This window comes from Hyperolius riggenbachi, chromosome 6 (assembly GCF_040937935.1).
Source record: "Hyperolius riggenbachi isolate aHypRig1 chromosome 6, aHypRig1.pri, whole genome shotgun sequence".
Taxonomy (NCBI): Eukaryota; Metazoa; Chordata; class Amphibia; order Anura; family Hyperoliidae; genus Hyperolius; species Hyperolius riggenbachi.
In genome coordinates this window covers 110,984,170-111,005,379 of record NC_090651.1, presented here as the reverse complement: position 1 = coordinate 111,005,379, position 21,210 = coordinate 110,984,170, and the positions used below count along the sequence as shown (strand labels likewise).

Sequence of the window (21,210 nt, the reverse complement as noted above, 5' to 3'; positions counted from 1 at the left end):
TCTGTTGATTGTCTGTATGCGTTTTCTGCACACCATGTGTGTCTGTACGTGTTAAATCAGCAGATTTATCACAGAAGCTAATGTAATTGATTGAGAAAATGTGTGCAGTGCTTCACTGCTGTCAGTTTTTATCTGCATGGGGAAAACACATTGCAGTGTGCACTAGCCAATTGAATAATAGTGGTTCTCAGTTTACCTGTGCAGAAAGTGAGGGGGCATCCAAAGTTTCGCAGGGGTGCCCGGTGATTTCTTGTTAAAGTGAATGGGAACCGCATTTTTAAAAAAATGAAGCAAATGCTTACCTAAGGAGAGGGAAGGCTCTGGGTCGGATAGAGCCTTCCGTCTTCTCTCTCGGTGCTCTCTATCCTGTGCTGGCTCGGCCCCGTTTAAATCCCCCGCCGAAAGTGTATTTGGAAGTCTTCGGGAGCCGTGTCCTCCCAAAGACGTGCGGCTCCATACTGCACAGGCGTGAGCGTGCAAGAGAGCGTGCTTGCGCAGGCGCAGTACAGGGCCGCCCTTCTTCAGCAGCACTCGGGCTCCCTGAAGACTTCTGAAGCCTCCTTCAGCCGGGTAAAGCAGTATTTGACTAATTTAGTCAAATACTGCTACCGGGCGAGCCAGCACTGGAATGAGGGGACCAGGAGAGGAGCCGGAAGGCTCTATAGGACCCAGAGCCTTCCCTCTCCTTGAGTAAGTATCTGTCTCATTTTTTTAAATGCGGTTCCCATTCACTTTAAGTTCCTGATCATTAGCTTCTGTATCATCTCACGTTTTATATGTTGCAGTACACGGTCACATCTCCTCTTAGCACTTCCTGTCAGGTATATCATTGCTGAATGGATTCAGTGCAGGATATTTTGTCTTTAGTTTGCTTCTGTGACATTTATAGCTATTTATAGATATTTATAGCTCGCTGCCTGATTTGCTTGAAAAATGAATTGAGGTGTCAGTATCACCCTAAGTAAAGACAGTTGCTTGGACCTTCCTATTTATTAAAGGTTTATTGAAGCAAGAGTCTTCAAACGCAGGCATTTTCATTTATTTATTTAGTGAAAATAAGGCTTTCACATGGGCACACACTGGTTAATGTGTGGGAGTAAGCAGAATATGACTGCCTTCCATGAAGAATTAATTGATAGTTAGCGAGTTTGGCTGTCTGCCTTTCCTGCCGGAGCTATTCTGTCTGTAGGAGGGAAAAAGATGTATTTGCAGCACAGCTAAAAGCTTGTCTTCATGTCAATCAATGTCTGACTTTGTATTGTATCGAACATTAACAGAATGTTTCATATGCAAAACGAGCTCTTTCCCAAAACCCAAGACAGGTGTAAAATGAACAGAGCTCTCTGCATCACGTTCTTTGCATGCTGACTTGGACTGTGACTGAAGTCTAGACTTAATCATCTGAGTGTATGTGTGAGTACATAGCCAAACACAGCACAGATCTCCCTGCTTTGGACTAGACAAGGCAGAGGTCAGTAGATATACGTACCTCACCACAATCTCCCGCAGGGATTCTCGCACTGCTGGTTAGTGCAATAATGGGTGAATAGAAACACGCATTCCCATTTACCGATCATAGTACCAGTAACCAGGGCCGGTTCTAGACTTTTTGCTGCCTGAGGCAAACTTGGGAGGATGCGCCCCCCCCCCTCTTCCCCCCGGTTTGGAATGATCGCACAGCACCCGACAATTTACTTTGCTTCATTAATTGTTCTTACATGACATGCTGCAGCTCAGCACAATAGCACACTGGCTGGCTGTGAGTCTGTGACAAACAAACTGCTCACCCTCAGCCACTCCATTCCTCCTCAGGAAGGTACACACAGTACAAAAATGCTGCCCCTGAAATCCCTGCGCCTGATGCAAACGTTTTACCTTGCTTTATGAGAGAACCAGCCCTGCCGGTAACTAATAATCACCAGCATCAGTGAGATGACGGCTGTCATTGACAAACTGAAACTAAAACATAAACGCATTACTTCCTGTGTACTGTTTACAGCCTAGGTTCTCAATGTGTAGTACACGTACCCCAGGGGGTACTTCTGATGGTTCCAGGGGGTATTCGGGCTTGGTACACTAAACCAAGAGTAGCACATTTAGAGTTTTAGAAAATATTAAATCTTAATTAAACAACACCAAATCAGTGTTTTATCTAATTAAAAGCAACAGTAAATGCTTGGAAATTGTTTAGAACCAATTATAATGTACTACGATTAAATATACATTTGTCAAGGGGTACTTTTGATAATGTTTACTATGCTAGGGGGTACTTGGTGAGTACAGGGTTTTAAAAGGGTACTTACCAATAAAATGTTGAGTAACACTGGTTTACAGTACTCAGTATGTTTTATAATGACTTCTAATTCTTCTAGAGTCCACAACAACGTATTGCAGTAGCAAATGTTTAATTCCCTTTTTTGACACAACAAATTGTCCACTTTATATTTCATCAAGGAATTCAATATTCATAAATTTTACAACAGCATGTCAAATATGTAATTCAGGATAAAAACAGCCTTCATAAGACTGAATAAGTATATGTTTGGCTTGACGTAATGGGCATTAACATATATTGTGTAGTAGGCAACAACACAAGTTCGCTTTGTGCAGAATACGCCCTTCATCAGGCCTTTATATCAAAAAATTCTCATAAGCCCAGTCCAAAGTGAAACCAGAAAAATCATATAAAATATTAGAAAGTAAGGCAACATCTGAACCAACCAGATGCATTCACATTAGTGTTGGGCGAACAGTGTTCGCCACTGTTCGGGTTCTGCAGAACATCACCCTGTTCGGGTGATGTTCGAGTTCGGCCGAACACCTGACGGTGCTCGGCCAAACCGTTCGGCCACATGGCCGAACTAAGAGCGCATGGCCGAACGTTCCCCGAACGTTCGGCTAGCGCTGTGATTGGCCGAACGGGTCACGTGGTTCGGACCCGAACGCGCTCTGATTGGCCGAACGGTCACGTGGTTCGGGTAAATAAATACCCGAACCACGTCATATCTCCGCCATTTGTCTGTGGGTTTAGCTTTGGGTAGGCAGGCAGGGTAGTTCGCGCTCCAGCCACGCTAGCCAGGGTCCCCCCCAGTCATTGTGTGTCACTGCTGGGAACAGTAGTACACCGCTCGTTCAGCCACACTATATAGCATTCTGTGTACTGTTCTGTGTCTGCTGGGAATAGTGGTACACCGCTCGTTCAGCCACACTATATAGCATTCTGTGTACTGTTCTGTGTCTGCTGGGAACAGTAGTACACCGCTCGTTCAGCCACACTATATAGCATTCTGTGTACTGTTCTGTGTCTGCTGGGAACAGTAGTACACCGCTCGTTCAGCCACACTATATAGCATTCTGTGTACTGTTCTGTGTCTGCTGGGAACAGTAGTACACCGCTCGTTCAGCCACACTATATAGCATTCTGTGTACTGTTCTGTGTCTGCTGGGGATAGTGGTACACCGCTCGTTCAGCCACACTATATAGCATTCTGTGTACTGTTCTGTGTCTGCTGGGAACAGTAGTACACCGCTCTTTCAGCCACACTATATAGCATTCTGTGTACTGTTCTGTGTCTGCTGGGAACAGTAGTACACCGCTCGTTCAGCCACACTATATAGCATTCTGTGTACTGTTCTGTGTCTGCTGGGAACAGTAGTACACCGCTCGTTCAGCCACACTATATAGCATTCTGTGTACTGTTCTGTGTCTGCTGGGAACAGTAGTACACCGCTCGTTCAGCCACACTATATAGCATTCTGTGTACTGTTCTGTGTCTGCTGGGAATAGTGGTACACCGCTCGTTCAGCCACACTATATAGCATTCTGTGTACTGTTCTGTGTCTGCTGGGAATAGTGGTACAACGCTCGTTCAGCCACACTATATAGCATTCTGTGTACTGTTCTGTGTCTGCTGGGAATAGTGGTACACCGCTCGCTCAGCCACACTATATAGCATTCTGTGTACTGTTCTGTGTCTGCTGGGAACAGTAGTACACCGCTCGTTCAGCCACACTATATAGCATTCTGTGTACTGTTCTGTGTCTGCTGGGAACAGTAGTACACCGCTCGTTCAGCCACACTATATAGCATTCTGTGTACTGTTCTGTGTCTGCTGGGAATAGTGGTACACCGCTCGTTCAGCCACACTATATAGCATTCTGTGTACTGTTCTGTGTCTGCTGGGAATAGTGGTACACCGCTCACCCGCCACTGTATAGCATTGTGCTCTGTGTCGCTGCTGGGAATAGTGGTACACCGCTCACCCGTCACTGTATAGCATTGTGCTCTGTGTCGCTGCTGGGAATAGTGGTACTGTATAGCATTTCTGTACTGCCACTGTACTGCTGCCAGTCAGCGTGTACTGTAAGGATAAGTGAAATGAGGAAGAAATCCGGTGAAAGAGGGAGGGGCAAGGGAAGAGGTGTTTCCCCTGACGGTTCACGTACAGGCCACAGGGGAGCACCCAAGAAAACCCACTCAATACCGCCCATGTTGTCCAGGACAACAACCCTCACAAATCCAAAAGAACAGGACCAGATAATTACTTGGATGACCTCTCAAGCGTCCAGCAGTGGGTTAAGCAGCACCAGCACATCACGCACGAGGTCCGAGTCCTCAGCCAGTTACAAGGAGCCAGTGGGCACAAAGCTGACACAACCGGCAGCGACACCACGCACACAACTGCCAGATAACCAGTCCGATGAATTACCTCAGGACACAATGGGGTATTCGCAGGAGCTATTCCCAGCCCAACAAACTTCCACCTTTCAAAGGTCAATGGAGGAACAGCCAGAAATGTTGTGCCTGGATTCACAACCGTTAACTGTGGGAAATGCACCGCGCACTGAAATACAAGGCGAGTCCGAAGAGGACTCGGAAACCCAAATCCCAGAGCAATTTGGGCAGGAGGGGTTGCAATTGCAGGAGGTCGGCCGACAAGATCTGGAAGACGACGTTGGAGTGTGCTGCGCAGAGGTTGTTGTGGGGAGCTCTACTCCACGGCGGCGGCCCACAATGACATATGACGAGTTTGAGGAGATGGAAGAGGAGGGTATGGACAATGTGGACAGAGACCCAGATTTTGTTTGTGAACGAGAACATCGCCGTCGTAGCAGCAGCACAGATGAGTCTGTTGAAGAACCCACTGCTGCACGAGCTCGCCTTGTGCCACAAGGTAGGCGGCGCGCAATTTCAGGCACCACAAGCGTGGAAGTTCAAGTGAGAGGCAAAAGAGGAGCAAACAGAAATCGCCAGCAAGGAGGCAGGTGCTCCAAAGTCTGGGCTTTCTTTGAAGACTGCACTGAGGATGTTACCATGGCGATTTGCAAGGTGTGCAAGACCCGCCTGAGCAGGGGGAAAAGTATTAACAACCTCTCCACCACCAGCATGAGCCGTCACATGCTATCCAAACATCCCACTCTTTGGGCAAACGCGTCAGGACAGGGTACCAGAAACAACACTGCCTCCCTTGGGTTCACCAGACCCGCCTCAGCAGCAGCAGTAGCCCAGCCATTGCGTGGTTCACAACATTCACAAACATCAGACGACGCTGACACTGTCACTTTCCGGAGTAGTGCTCTTGAGGTCTCCCAGTGTTCTTCAAACACAACAACCAACAGCCCTTCCGTGTGCAGCGCTACGGTTCAGTTGTCTGTGTCGGAGATGTTTGAGCGCAAGAGGAAATTGCCAGCAAATGACCCCCGGGCCGTGGCAGTAACAGCCAGCATAGCCAAGCTTCTGGCCTGCGAAATGCTGCCATATCGATTGGTGGAGACAAACAGCTTCAAGGGCATGATGTCAGTGGCCATCCCACGTTACGTGGTTCCCAGCCGCTACCACTTTGCACGCTCTGCAGTGCCTGAGTTGCATGAGCACGTGGTCAGCAAAATAACCCGAAGCTTGAAGAATGCCGTTGCCTGCAAGGTTCACCTCACCACTGACACCTGGACGAGTGCGTTCGGCCAGGGTCGATACATCTCCCTTACCGCGCACTGGGTGAACCTTGTGGAGCCTGGCAGCGATTCCTCACCTGCTACGGCACGGGTGTTGCCCACGCCACAAACAGCTGCACCGCCGTCCCTCCCACTGGATAACAGCAGCACCTACCTCTCTGACTCCTTCTCCTCCAACGCATCTCAAAGCTGTACCTCATCCGGAAACGCTAACCCAGCAGCAGTAGGATCGTGGAAGCAGTGCAGCACAGCTGTTGGCATGCGTCAGCAAGCGTTGCTGAAGCTAATCTGCCTTGGGGATAAGCAGCACACAGGGGAGGAAATTTGGAAGGGAATAAAGGAACAGACGGATTTGTGGCTGGCACCGCTGGACCTGAAACCGGGCATGGTTGTGTGTGATAATGGGAGTAATCTCATTCGCGCTTTAAGGTTGGCTAAGCTGACACACATCCCTTGCCTGGCGCACGTGATGAACCTAGTAGTTCAGCGGTTCCTGAGGACATACCCAGGCGTGGCCGATCTTCTGTTGAAGGTGCGTCGAGTGGCCAAACATTGTAGAACTTCCAGTACTGCTTCGGGGGCACTCGCCAAGATGCAGGAGCGCTTCAATCTCCCCCACCATCGCTTGCTGTGTGATGTCCCTACGCGCTGGAATTCTACGCTGCACATGCTAGCCCGCTTTTGCGAGCAGAAGAGTGCAGTGGTCCAGTACATGACGGCGCAGTACCGAGGCGCATCCGGCCAGCTGCCAAGCTTCTGTGGATCCGATTGGGCCAACATGTTGGACCTCTGCCAAGTCCTCCAAAATTTTGAGCAATCCACGTTGCTTGTGAGCAGTGACAACTCTTCAGTCAGCATTACCATACCACTGCTGTGTTTACTGAAGAGGTCGATGTTAAAAATCAAGGAAACAGCTGTCATGATGCAACTGGGGGAATCTGAAGGAGAAAACGATCAGCGTGATGGTACCAACATCAGGCCATCCGCCTCAGGGAACGCTGGCCCCAGCAGCTATGACGAAGAAGAGGAGGAGGAACAGCTGGAGTTGGAGCAGGAATTTCATGCCACCACTGACGAGGGCCAGAGCGGTGCACGTTGGACTTCCACAATTCAACGCGAATGGTCAGCAGAAGCAGACCAGGAGGAAGGTGACGACTATGATGCATCACAACAACTATCACAACGCTCACAAGAGGATGATGAGGATTCTGGTAGGACTCTGGCACACATGGCTCAATTCATGCTAGACTGCATTGAACGTGACCCACGCATTGTGCGCATTCTGGACAACACCAATTACTGGGTTTATACCCTTCTGGATCCACGGTACAAACACAATGTTCCAAAACTGCTTGAAGAAAGAGTCAGACAGGTCAAAATGGAAGAATACCAGCAGGCCCTTGTGGAGACTTTAGAGAGGAGATTGACATCCTCCCCCTCCTCTAGCCAGTTGTACGCAGACAGACTGACTTCCGCAAACCCAGGACGACCAGGAGGGCAGCAAACAACGCAAGCCGCAGCTAGTACCCAAAAGGGAATGGTATCGGCAGTGTCCTTGGAGTGGGAAAATTTTCTGACACCCATGCAGCAGCAGCCCACAGAACAGCAAGCGTGCAGATCCACCTCCAACACCGATCGCCTGGAGAAGATGGTCAAGGACTACATGTCAGATGACGTAGCTGTGTCTAACAATCCATCTGCACCCTTCAACTATTGGGTATCGAAGCTAGACACCTGGCACGAACTGGCAATGTACGCAATAGAGGTGCTGGCTTGCCCGGCAGCCAGCGTTATGTCGGAACGCTGTTTCAGTGCTGCCGGAGGCATCGTCACAGATCGGCGTATCCGCCTCTCCACAGAAAATGCAGACCGTCTGACTCAAATTAAAATGAATCAATCCTGGATTGGAAACGACTACGCAACACTCCAGGACCCCAACCAAGTAACATGACCAATGAACATCTGGGATGGTTTAGCGTTTCCGGTCCCTGTTTATTGAACCTCTCATCTGTATTACACTTATGACTGCATGGCGGCAAAAAGCATTGCTATATCCGCACGCTTTTTGTCCTCATGCAAGGCCTGTGTTGTTGTGTCTCAAAAAGCTTGGCCTTCTCCTCCTGCGCCTGCTCCTAGTCCTGTTCCATCACGTCTGCTGCTGCTGGGTTAGCATTTCCAGTCCCTGTTTATTGAACCTCTCATCTGTATTACATTTATGACTGCATGGCGGCAAAAAGCATTGCTATATCCGCACGCTTTTTGTCCTCATGCAAGGCCTGGGTTGCGTCTCAAAAAGCGTGGCCTTCTCCTCCTGCGCCTGCTCCTGTTCCATCACGTCTGCTGCTGCTGCTGGGTTAGCGTTGCCGCTCCCTGTTTATGGAACCTCTTATCTTTATTACATTTATGACTGCATGGCGGTACAAAGCATGCTATCCGCACGCTTCTTGCCCTCATGCAAGGCCTGGGTTGTTGTGTCTCACAAAGCGTGGCCTTCTCCTCCTGCACCTGCTCCTGTTCCATCACGTCTGCTGCTGCTGCTGCTGCTGCTGGGTTAGCGTTGCCGGTCCCTGTTTATGGAACCTCTTATCTTTATTACATTTATGACTGCATGGCGGTACAAAGCATGCTATCCGCACGCTTCTTGCCCTCATGCAAGGCCGGGGTTGTTGTGTCTCACAAAGCGTGGCCTTCTCCTCCTGCGCCTCCTCCTGTTCCATCACGTGTGCTGCTGCTGGGTTAGCGTTACCGGTCCCTTTTCCTGGAACCTCTTATATGTATTACATTTATGACTGCATGCCGACAAAAAACATGTTACCTGTGCAAAGAAAACAGACATTTCCCGCATTTAAAAGACAGTTTTCCCTTTGAAACTTTAAAATCGATTTTCTCAAAAACTATAAGCTCTTTTTGCAAATTTTTTTTTTCCTCTTGTACCCACTCCCAAGGTGCACATACCCTGTAAATTTGGGGTATGTAGCATGTAAGGAGGCTTTACAAACCACAAAAGTTCGGGTCCCCATTGACTTCCATTATGTTCGGAGTTCGGGTCGAACACCCGAACATCGCGGCCATGTTCGGCCTGTTCGGCCCGAACCCGAACATCTAGATGTTCGCCCAACACTAATTCACATCATCCCAGGGCAAGTGGTTAAACCCAGCATGCAGCAAACAGGGAGTATATATGATTTTTCTGGTTTCACTTTTGACTGGGCCTATGAGAATTTTTTGATATAAATACCTAATGAAGGGCCTACTCTACACAAAATTAACTTATTTTGTTACCTACTACACAATATATGTTAATGCTCTTGATCTGTTCATTACGTCAAGCCACACATATGCTCATTCCTGAATTACATTTTTGATATTCTGTTGTGATATTTATGAATGTTGAATTCCTTGATAAAATATAAAGAGGACTATTTTTAGTATTTTTTTTTCAATAAAAGTGAATTAAGCCTTTATAAATCCTTATAAAACATATTGGGCCATATGCAATTCGAGGAGATAAGAAGCTGAAAACATGCGAGCTTCTTATCTCCTCACATCGTTCAGGATTTACCGGCAAATTCAATTGCCAGTTTCACCTGAGCGATGTCCTTGCGTAAAGGAGCATAACTCAGGCGAATACTAGGTATTCGCTGAGCGATGCTCCTGTGTGGCCAGCGATGTGGAGCGAGGCATTAGCGCTGGGGAGCTGTCCTTCAGCACCACACCACTGCTGCCTCGCTCCCCGGGAGATGCGCGCATCGTCGCAAGGCTCTTACCAGCCGCCCGTCGCCTCCTGCCGCTCGTCGCTGCTGGGAAATTCTGAAAAAACATACTTCCATTGTTCCGGCTCGCCACATGTCCCACGCCGCTCCTCCGCTCATCTCTGTCTCTGTGAGTATTCTTGGAGCCCGGCAAAGCATCTTTGAGTCTCCCGCCGGGGCTCCCCATTCATCCACTAGGTGGCCCAATGAGAATCATCCTGATTCTCATTGGTCCAATTAGAATCAGGATGATTCTCTTTGGGCCACCTAGTGGATGAATGGGGAGCCCCGGCGGGAGACTCAAAGATGCTTTGCCAGGCTCCAAGAATACTCACAGAGGCAGAGATGAGCGGAGGAGCGGCGTGGGACATGCGGCGAGCCGGAACGATGGAGGTATGTTTTCTTGTTACATTTTAAATAGGTAAGGAGTCAAAACTGACTCCTTTACCTATTTAAATCCCTGGCATCTGGGGTTTCCTTAGTAAAGGAGGCTCCCAGATGCCAAAAACAGCCCGCAGACACCGGCGATAGGTCTTTTTGCCTGCTCAGAGCAGGTGAAAAGTTAGCACCTATGTTTGGCGGGAAGCATCGCTTCCCAGGGGGTGCAAAATGCAATTGCATAGGGGGATAGGAACTTGCTGGGCGATTATATCGCCCAAGCGAGTTCTTTTCCGCCCTGGGGGGTGTTAAATGCAATTGCATTAGGCGACCTTGCTGATGCGTAATTTAAGAACTCGCCAGCACTTAGCGCTGGCGAGTTTGGTAATTGCATAGGGCCCATTGAGTGTCAAGATTGGGTGCAGTGGAGACCAGGGAACCTAATCACAGTAAAAGGCACCATGAAAAAAGAGCAATACTTGAAGATGCTCAATGACAACATCAGACAGTCTGCAAAAAAACTTGGCCTTGTGCACCAGTGGATGTGCACCAGTGGACATTTCAGCATGACATTGACCCAAAACACACAGCAAAAGTGTTGAAGAAATGGTTAGCAGACAACAACATTAAGGTTTTGGAGTGGCCCAGCCAGAGTCCTAACTTTAATCCAATTGAGAATATGTGGAGGGAGCTAAAGATCAGGGTGATTGCAAGAAGACCCTCCAACCTGAAAGATTTGGAGTTCATTGCTAAAGATGAGTGAGCAAAACTACCTGTGGAGACATGCAAAAAACTGGTCTGCAAGCCTTTAATTGCTGTAATAGCAAATAAAGGCTTTTCTATTGATTATGGAGAAGGGTATGAATAATTTTGGTCTGGACACTTTTTGGTCTAATGTAAATAAAAGCGGAGAAGTGGGTTTTTTTACCACAAAAATGCCTCTTGTACATCGTCTTATTATCTTTTGGGAGATGTCATTTCCCATCAAAAAATTACTTGCTGGTTGAATAAAAGCAACTTTAAATTTGCCAGGGGTATGAATAATTATGGGCACACACACACACACACACACACACACACACACACACACACACACACACACACACTACTGTTTATAGTTCAGAGGTACAGAGGAATAAAGTAGGGTGACATCCGGTGGCCAAATAGTAAAAATATATAAACAATACATTAAATTGAATAAAAATAAATAAATCCCCATTAATAAACCCCTTACCTCCCCATCTCTCCCATACTTACCAAAATAAAACTTTTGCTAAAAAAGGGACATTTAAAAAAATACCTAAATATTTACCTTAGGGATTCAACTTTTGTTAAAATCTGTATGTCATGAGGGTATATCACTGTTATTTTTGCAAATAAGGGCTTGTTATTAGTGATATAGCGTAAACGCACAACAAAACTGAAAAAAATACACCTTCATTTCCAAATAAAATATTCATGTTTCTCTGCATTTTGGGTTAAAGGTGTAAACATGTTTGTAGGTCTGTACTGCCTTTGTAGAGACCTTTTGAGAGACCCTGAAATAATATTGGAGTAGCTTGATAAAGAAATCCCATCCACTGGCCAAAAAGCGGCACCTCTTCAGAAACCATGTGAAACTATTTTATTATTCCCAGAAACAATGATGGGTAAGATTGCTTATTACTGAGCAGTAGGGATGAGCTTCAATATTTGTCATTTTCACATCGAAATTTGCATTTCCGCTTACTTCAACAATTTTGCAAAACTATAGAGGATTTTCAGAAGATAAACATCTTCGCAAAAATGAGAACTTTCATGAAAAAGTTTTTACTCCTGCCTATTGACTTCAGTGCATTTGGTGTAAATGTTTATCTTGCATTTGCACCCATATAGTTTATTCACTCAAGTTCCCATCTAAGCAAAAATGTATATTCTCATCTTCATAGACCTTAACTAGTTAACCACTAAGGGTTTTTTCCCCCTAAGGACCAGAGCAATTTTCAAATTTTAGAGCTTCTTCCTTTCATTCACCAATAACTTAATCACCACTTATCACAACAAAATGATCTATATCTTGTTTTTCGCCACCAATTATGCTGTCCTCGGGTTGTAAAGAAATTGCTTAAAATTAGTTTATTCTCATTGCCTTTTAACAGGAATAATAAGAAAAAAATATAATTATTTCTTTATTTCTCAGTTTTCAGCCATTATAGTTTTAAAATAAAACCTTATACAGTAGATAAAACATACACATTTTATTTGCTCATTTGTCACGGTTATTACAATGTTTAAAATATTTCCCTAGTACAATGTATGGGAACAATATTTTATTTAGAAATAAAGCCCATATTTACAAAAAGTAACAGTAATATACGCTCATAATATACATATTAAAAAAGTTCAGTCCCTAGGGTAACTATTTCTGTATTTTTTAATAGTCATTTTTTATATGCAAATGTTTTGTTTGTTTAGCTTTGAAAGAGTGGCGGAGGTAAGGGGTTAATGTCAATGGTATATGTATGTATTTTATTAAAACTCATACATATACCACTTCCTGTGTACCACTTTAATACACTAACAGGAAGTACCACGTGTATGTGTTAGTTTGTTTGTTGCAATGACCACAGGCATCTTATTAATGCCGGCAATCATTTACACAGGGACTTAGGTCAATGAATGCGTTCCCATTTATTGATCTCCCCACTGATGGGTAGCGACAATGCACGGGTGCATGTGCAGCGGCGGGCGAGTAGCATGCACAGTGGCAGATAAATATCTATGTCCCTGGGACTTAAGATGAAATCCTGCAGGGCAACGATACTGCACACTGTGCGGGAACTAGTTAATACACTTGGCAAAAGTGAGTATTCTCATGTCCACATCTTTAGCAAAAACTCTTATCTTTGTGAAAATGTGTATTCTCATGACTACATATGTTCATGAATAGGCTCATCTGCATGGAAAAATGTGTCATTTTTGCAAAAATCATGGTGAAACAAAAATGTCCATATTCACTCATCACTAGTGAATAACTAAAGAACATTTATGCTTGACCAATTTTACCAGAGTTCTGTCTAGGCAATGTTAATGTTTCCTCTTTGGCTGTTAACGACTTTAACAAATGGCACATTTGCTGCAGCCTGGCAGCTTTATTACATGAATGCATTTTAGATTATAACTAATTATGTGATGCCACATTAGATGAAGTAAGACTATATTCTGCATCGAAATAAGAGATTTCTGCAATGAGACTAAGGAAGATTCTACTTACCGAGATGTAAACAGCTGCGAATGCTGCCAGGGTGGCATGTTGAGAAGGGAAAGATTTTCTGCCAACAAGAGACAAGTACAATTATGGTGTGTTTGTAGAAGTTCTTTAGAGGCACAACCAATTACTTGTCAACAAGAAAGCTTTAATTAGTTTACATTACGTTTCTCTATATAGTAACTAATTTCAAGTTTTATAACTAACGTGGCACAGTCATGTGGACAAGAGGAAATGTTTTTTTGTTAGACAGTTTGAATCATTTCAGCCATATTTTACACAATAGAGATAAGCAAAATGAATGAAAATAGGCTTTATTAAAATACAGGCTTTGTTTGCAGTGACTATTATGCTGGTGAAGTTAATTTTAGCCTTATGAAATTTTTATATAAGGACTAAATGGAAAGATGTGTGTTATTTCATTAATATCAGGTAAGTACTCTTTATTTCAGTACAAAGCTTTTGCCACAGAGGTCTTCATGGTGATGGGAATCAAACTTTCACCTCCATGTCATCCTAGCCCTAATGCTCACATTATGCCTAACAAGAACCTGTGCCTCTAACCAATGGAGCAGATAATTATGGTACGACATAGACGCCAATGTTGATTTTTATAATTGGCGGCTACAATGCAATGGGCATTGTTTAAAAGGAAATAAATATGGCAGCCTCCATATCCCTCTCAGTTCAGGTGTGATTTAACCTGCTCTGAAAATGAATCCCTTATGGATAGATTAAAATGTCCCTACACAGAGAAGATGCATGCTCCTTAGCAGGACAACTCCTTCCCATAGCAGTTCACACTCATTAACCTCTTGAGGACTGCAGGGCTAAACCCCCCTAGTGACCAGGCCATTTTTAGTAAAATTGGCCACTGCAGCTTTAAGGCGAAGCTGCAGGGCCGCACAACACAGCACACAAGTGATCCCCCCCCCCCCTTTTCTCCCCAGCTCTGTTGGTGGGGTTTGATCGCTCCCCCCATGTTTTATTTTTTTTTTACAAATATTATTGTTGGTGCTTTTCTTTTTTTAAAAAAACTGTTTCTTTACTTACAGTCCCTTCCTCCCTCCCCATAGCCAGCCAATTACGGTGATCGGCTGTCATAGGCTTCTGCCTATAAGAGCCGATCACTCTCTTGTCCCCCAGGGGGACAGCCGTGTCACACGGCTGTCCCCAGTGCAGCGCTGCTGCTGATCGCAGCGCTTCTGCTGATCGCAGCGCTTCTGCTGATCGCAGCGCTGCACAGTGTAAATAGATGGCGCTCACGCCGTCTATCAGTCTCCCGAGCGGCAATAGCCACTCGGAGACTGAAGGCGGGGCGGAGCTCCGCCCCCCAAGCAGGATCTCCAGCAAAACAAAGCCCCAGGACTTTACGCCAATCGGCGTTAGGCGGTCCTGGGGCTGCCGCCACGGCCAAGCCCATCGGCGTGACGCGGTCGGAAAGTGGTTAACTAGGTCGCCGAACTAATATTGCAATGAGAAGGAAGCTGTGCTCTAATCAAAGTGTTTTTTTGTGCAGAGAAAGTGTAAAGCCTTCATAGAGACTCCATTGGACCTTTATAGTGATTTAGTTACAGGGAATCTGAAGTGAAAGTAAACTTGTGATATAGGGATTTGTATGTGTAGTACTGCTAAGAAATAAAACATTATTAGCACAGATATGAGTCTCATATTGTTTCTAGTACATGAAGCGTTAAGAAACTTAAGTTGTTATCTATGCAAAAGATCCTTTTTGAGCTCTGCGACTTTATAAAGTCGTGGACAGCACTCTCTTTTGAAGCACTTATCTCAGCTGTCTCTCATTGTTTCTTCTTTATTTATGGTTTTTCTGCAGAGAAACGTTCAAAGGGTCAGTAGCCTGCTCTGTGAAATCATTCAAAATGCTGAATGTATTGTGTAAACTGTAGTTATAAGAGCAAATGATGCATTGTTATAAAGAAGCTATATACCTAAATATAAAAATATGACCCTATTTTCTTTGCTACTAATGTGCTATTAATTATCCGTTCTACACAACCAATTCATTATATCATGATTTTTTTTGCTGCAGTGTCACTTTAAATGCCACAAATTGCTTTAAAATCTCAACTAAACCCAAACTGAAGTTACAGGATTCTGAAAGCACACATTTTTTTGTATAAATTATAAGCATTACTTTTGGCACTGCGAGTCTATAACAGCCTGTGCCAACACAATGAGAGATGAATACTCCTGCCCATCTGTTGTGCAGAAAACTGAAAACGGATGAGGTGAACTCCAAACTATGTAGCTAAGGAAACAAATATGCAAATCCAAAAAGAAAGGCAGTTCTACCTCCCCCCCTTCCCCAGAAGGACCCTGCAAGCCTCCCTAGCTCCCAGCCTGACCCCCCTCCTATGATGAAGTTTAGGGGGGCCCAATTAGGGGGGGGGGTTGGGAGCTGGCCCAATGCAGTTAAGCCCTGCTTCAGCCTTATGATTTCTACTGCAAAGTTACGAAATATTTAGCCTGGTCTTTGTCTTTGTACTTTGGGAGTCTCATGGTTACACCCGATTGATCAAATACATGAAAAAAAAGTGCCTGGAAAAAAGTAAGCGGGGATTGCCGCTAGTAGTACTCTCACACAGAACCCTCCACTACCAATGCCTAACCCTAACCCTCCCTGGTGACGCCTAACCCTAATCCCCCGTGCCTAACCCCCCTGGTGATGCCTAACCCTAACCTCCTGTGCCTAACCTCCTAGTGATGCCTAACCCTAACCTCCTGTGCCTAACCCCCCTGGTGGTGCCTAATCCCCCCCTCCCCGGTGGCGCCTAGCACTAACCCACCTACATCACAACCCCTCCCTTGCTGCAGAGCTGCGTTTTGTGGTAAAAAAAAGTAAATTTGGGTGCACAGAGGCACCACCTCAAAGTTTCAATTTGCAGCAAAGAAGGGAAGGTAAATTTTGGTGCCCTTAGGCACTTGATAAAATCACGGTCGCCAAGGCATGCGGACATGCAAATTGCAGCATTGCATAGAGGGTGCAATGCCGCAAATCACAGACATAATAAAAGCTGTGATTTGTGGCAAAGAAGTTCAATTTATACCAAGCAGTGCCCACGAGGTGCCAGATAGCGGGTGCCCTAGTGCATACAAATTTCCCACCTATGTCACAAATCACAGCTTTTATTATAGGTGCCTATGGTGGTGACCTTTTTCGCTAAGGGCTCCTGCGCCCTTTTTCCCTGATTCAGATTGATCTGCCTAAAAGATGAATCTATAGAGATGCGAAACCAAGCACTGTGCAGTTTGAGAGGGACATTTGACTTATTGCTATTCTAATCTGTCTTGTTGAATTTCAGGTTTAGTTGGCCTGCTGTCACTAGACATACAAAATGATTTAAGTGTCATGAGACAAAAGTGGCCAGTTTTTGCTATTTTCCAGGTAGTTTTAGAAAAAAGTGTTCATAGAGGGATAGCTTTAGACCACGTTATGCATTGTACATGATGGTCCTTTTATCTGGAAAAATATGTCATCACTTATCTAAAAATGCAATATATTATACAGGAGTTTTACATATATTACTGCCACGTTATATATATGCTCAAATTTTACCTGCCAGCATTAATGATAGCAAGATCTTGTCCAGAGCAAATGTCTTCCAACACATATGGATTTTCTTTGCAGGAGACATTTAATGATGTGTAGTTGGGTTTGCAAACTGTCAGGAAGTATGGAGTTTGATATCCAGTTGATAGTTGGATGATATCAGTAATGAGAGCAGTAGAGCAAAGTCCAAACACATGGACACCTTGGAAGGAAATTGGAGACAATTGTGAGTGAGAGAGCCTGACCAGCCTTCTCTTTAGTACAAAACCAAATACAACTTTAAATTGTTCAGGCAGGTTTAAATCTGTAAATTGCTGGAAATTACTTAAAGGATACATGGGGTGACATGTGACATGATGAGATAGACATGGGTATGTACAGTGCCAAGCACACAAATAACTATACTGTATTCTTTTTTCTCTGCCTGAAACAGTCAAAAATCAGAAATGCAAGTGACAGTTTTTGTCTGGGTCAGGACTGGGTTGGACTATAGTTTAACCCTCACTGATAAGGAATTACAGCCATAAAATTCTTAGAGCTGGAAAGAGATAAAAAAAAGTCAATAGTTCATGGATTTTAGCTCTGGCATACTTCAAAGCATGGGTCATTAAACAGAAACAATGCAACAGTAAAAAATTAAAAAGTAGATTTGCAAATAAAATAAAACTGTGGAATATCTTAAAAAATAATTTTAGGAGAAGGAGGATAGATACAGCTGTTTATCTCATCAGTTTATTTTCACCTCAAGTTTCCTTTAAAGTGGAACTGTCGGGCATAACATCAAAAATCAATTTATTAATTTATTTTTATCTAGTAAACAAGAAATAAGGATGCTAACCAAAAGTTATAATCACTATTACTTTTCTTGTTGATAAATGATCAGTACCCAGTTTACCTGACTCTTATTTGGTACACACAAAATTTGGTACACAAAAAGGAAGTTGCAGGGCATACTGGGTGGTCCTTTTTTGCTTCTCTACTTTCCCCTTAGACTTAACTAATGCAGCCTGAATGGCTGAAGCCTCTTTCCCTCCTGTTTTCCCCATCCCACACCTCTGTTCCTCTCTGATTGGCCAATATTTCTCATGCTGGAACAATGCACTTTCTATAGTGAAGGGCAGGCAAATCAGGTAAAGGAGAATAGGGCAGGAAATGACATCAGGTTTGGCTTCAAAATAGCCACACTTAAATGGGAAATGCTAAGAAGGATTTTTTCTTTTTTTACTGTAGAAAAATCACTAAAATAAATGTGGACAGTGCAATGCATATGTTATGTTAGTAGAGCAAGTATTTATCTACTTATATATGTGTTTTTTTTCTGAGATAGTATGGCTGACAGCTTCTCTTTAAAACCGCAAAAACGTAAGGGGTAAAAAAAAGGATAAAAAATATGCCATTCAATTGGATTCAGTGCGTCATGGAGATCTCCCCTTGTGCTTTTGTTGGACAGAAATCTCAAAATTATCTATTTCAGAAAAATGTATTGGATGTGAAACTCAGGCCATGATATCGTGGCTGTGCCTTGCCACTAGCTTGTGGAACTTAGTTCTTTAAAAGAGGGATAAGTTCTTTAAAGTATAAAGTGAGACGCATATGGTGGCTGCCATATTTATTTCCTTTTAAACAATACCAGTCGCCTGGCAGTCCTGTTGATCTTTATGACATCAGTAGTGTCTGCATGCTTGTTCATAGTCTATGACTAAAGGTATTAGAGGCAGATGATGAGCAGGACAGCCAGGAAATGTGCATTATGTAAAAGGAAACACTGTAAATATGTCAGCCTCCATGTCGGCCTCACTTCAGGTTTGCTTTAAAATCTGTGTGCAGAGGAGAGCCGTCTTTGTGTGAGAGATGGCTCTCCCTGCATTAGGCAATCTACTATAACAAATACATTCCCCTACTGATTACCTAATTTGTCCTTTTTTGACACATAATTCGTGGTCCAGCTATTACCAACACCTGAATTACAGCAATTTGAAAGAAATTAATCCTGTGCTGCTATAGTCGTATTTAACATTGTAGTCTACTAGTTGACCTAAGTCCGTTTAAAAACAGGCTCCAGGTCTCCTCACGCCGCCACCTCCACCAGTCAGTGTGCATGCGCACGCACCCGTTCGCAGGTCATGCGCGCACAACTGTCCGCCTGGCTCCCTGGCCCCGTCCTCCTGTCCCAATGGCTGCCACATGATTGAAGTGTTTTCTGGTCAAATCTGCCACATGATTGCATGTATTTTCTGGTAAAATCTGCCGACATGTTTGAACCTATTTTCTGGTCAAATCTACCACATGATTGAACGTGTTTTTTGGTCAAATCCGCCGACATTATTAAACTTATTTTCTGGGCAAATCTGCTCACATTACGTGTATTTTCCGGAGAAAACCTTATGTGAATTTTCTGAAGAAAGGGTCACCAAAACTTGGGCCCACTGTCTTTGCGTTGCACTTTTAAAGGGAACCCAAGGTGAGAATAATATTGAGGCTGCCATATTTATCTCTTTTTAAGTAATACCAGTTGCCTGGCTGCCGTGCTGGTCCTCTGCCTCTAATTCTTTCAACCATAGACCCTGAACAAGCATGCAGCAGGTCAGGGGTTTCTGACAATATTGTCAGAACTGACAAGATTAGCTGCATGCTTGTTTCTGGTGTAATTCAGTTCACTACTGCAGCCAAATAGATCAGCAGGGCTGCCATGCAACTAGTATTGTTTAAAATGATATAAATATGGCATCCTCCACATCACTCTCACCTCGGGTTCACTTTAAATTACAGTTAGCCCCGCCCTCATCCGGTCATGGTCACACCCATTTTTGCCAGGTCATCAGCTACCCCAGAAGTTGGTCCAGCACCTGCATAGCAACCCCCCCCCCCCCCCCTCCCAAGAAAAAAAAAATCCTAGAGGCGTCACTGCAGAATACTGAAGAAGGTTCCCTTGTGTAAGGCCGATGCAGTCTGTTTCATGCTGAGCTTTAATAGCAAAGCATAGATCTGAGAAGCAAAAGGAAAAGAAAACTCTAGAAAATCAACATTTCGCAGGAGCATTATGATCCCTGTGGAGGTCCACAGTATCCCAGCTGCACAACCAGTTTTCAGACTCAACATTTAAAAAGTTCAGCTGCACTTTCAATAGATAACTTCACAAATGTTTTGCAAATAACAGCTGTAGTTAATTTCACATAACATTTTTGTTCATAACTTACCAGTTAGAAAAGTCTAAAGCCCGCTACATACTTTCAATTATGATTGGCCAACAGCTGACCAATTTTATGTAGTATGAGGGTCAACAGATATTGAATACTATGAACAGATTTTGTAGGTAAACCTTCATACTACATGGAGGTGGTAAAACTGGTCAGTGATAATGCCAATGACAATTGAAGGTGTGTACCAAGCTTTAAGCTTGGGATAAATGTATGTTTGTGAGATTAATCACTTGATATCAAGAGACTTAATTTGAGTAATTTGCTTTGTTTGTAAGACTTTGTTTTTAAAGCTTACCTTTGTCCTAATTAAAATCTAATAATTACGCCCTGTGTGTGTGTGGGAAGGTGCGCATAGGCTTACCGCACCTCCTGTGGCGTGGCGTCTGCCTCCATTCGCCCACATTGCCTTCCGGTTTCCCCTTCCTGGTTGAAGTGGTCATCGACCTTTGCCCTGGAAATACTGAGCTGTGCATGCGCATCGTGTCTCTTGGGCGCATTGTGAGCACGCGGTACACCATCATGCGGCCAACCACTCCCACCAGGAAGAGGATGACAGGAGGCAATGCAGGCCAACAGAGGCAGGCGCCGGGGGGCCACCAGAGGTGTGGTAAACCTATGCGCACCTCCCCATACACACACGTCATTTTTAGATTTTAATAAAGACTAAGGTATCCTTTAAGGAAGCAACTGTCAACTAATCATTAAAGCGTACCTGAGATGAAACAAGTCTCTTACCTACTTACCTACGGCTTCCTCTAGCCCTCTTGTGATCGCTTGGTCCGTAGCGGCCCAGGGAGACTGCAACAGTACGAGCGGCCTCAAAGCGGCTGGAGGAAGCCCCAGTTAAGTATACATCCTGAGATTGGTTTTGTTTCAGGTTTCCTTTGAAAAAAAAACCAGTAATCGCACGATTAACCTGTTGTGTTTAGCCCTCACGTTAATATATTTCTCAGATACGCTTTTTGAAGGGTACATGAATTGGCATGTGACATGATGAGATTAACATGCAACTATAAACCATAAACCATGAATGGCTATACCGGGGTAAAAAAATAAAGTTTTATTGTGCATAAAAAGGTGCCCCCATTAAGCATACACTGATATGCATAC

The 21,210-nt window shown here is 44.4% G+C and overlaps 1 protein-coding gene across 3 annotated transcripts in view; it reads right to left on the bottom strand.

The window, feature by feature from the left end:
- Positions 1 to 21,210, bottom strand: part of PLPPR4 (phospholipid phosphatase related 4) — a 255,398-nt gene that overhangs the window by 40,230 nt on the left and 193,958 nt on the right. For all 3 annotated transcript variants that reach the window (XM_068242593.1, XM_068242592.1, XM_068242594.1), the window contains 2 exons: positions 16,907 to 17,102; positions 13,336 to 13,393 (listed from right to left, as the gene is read on the bottom strand). In XM_068242593.1, coding sequence (XP_068098694.1) covers positions 13,336 to 13,393; positions 16,907 to 17,102 — 254 coding nt within the window. The remainder of the gene's footprint in view (positions 1 to 13,335; positions 13,394 to 16,906; positions 17,103 to 21,210) is intronic.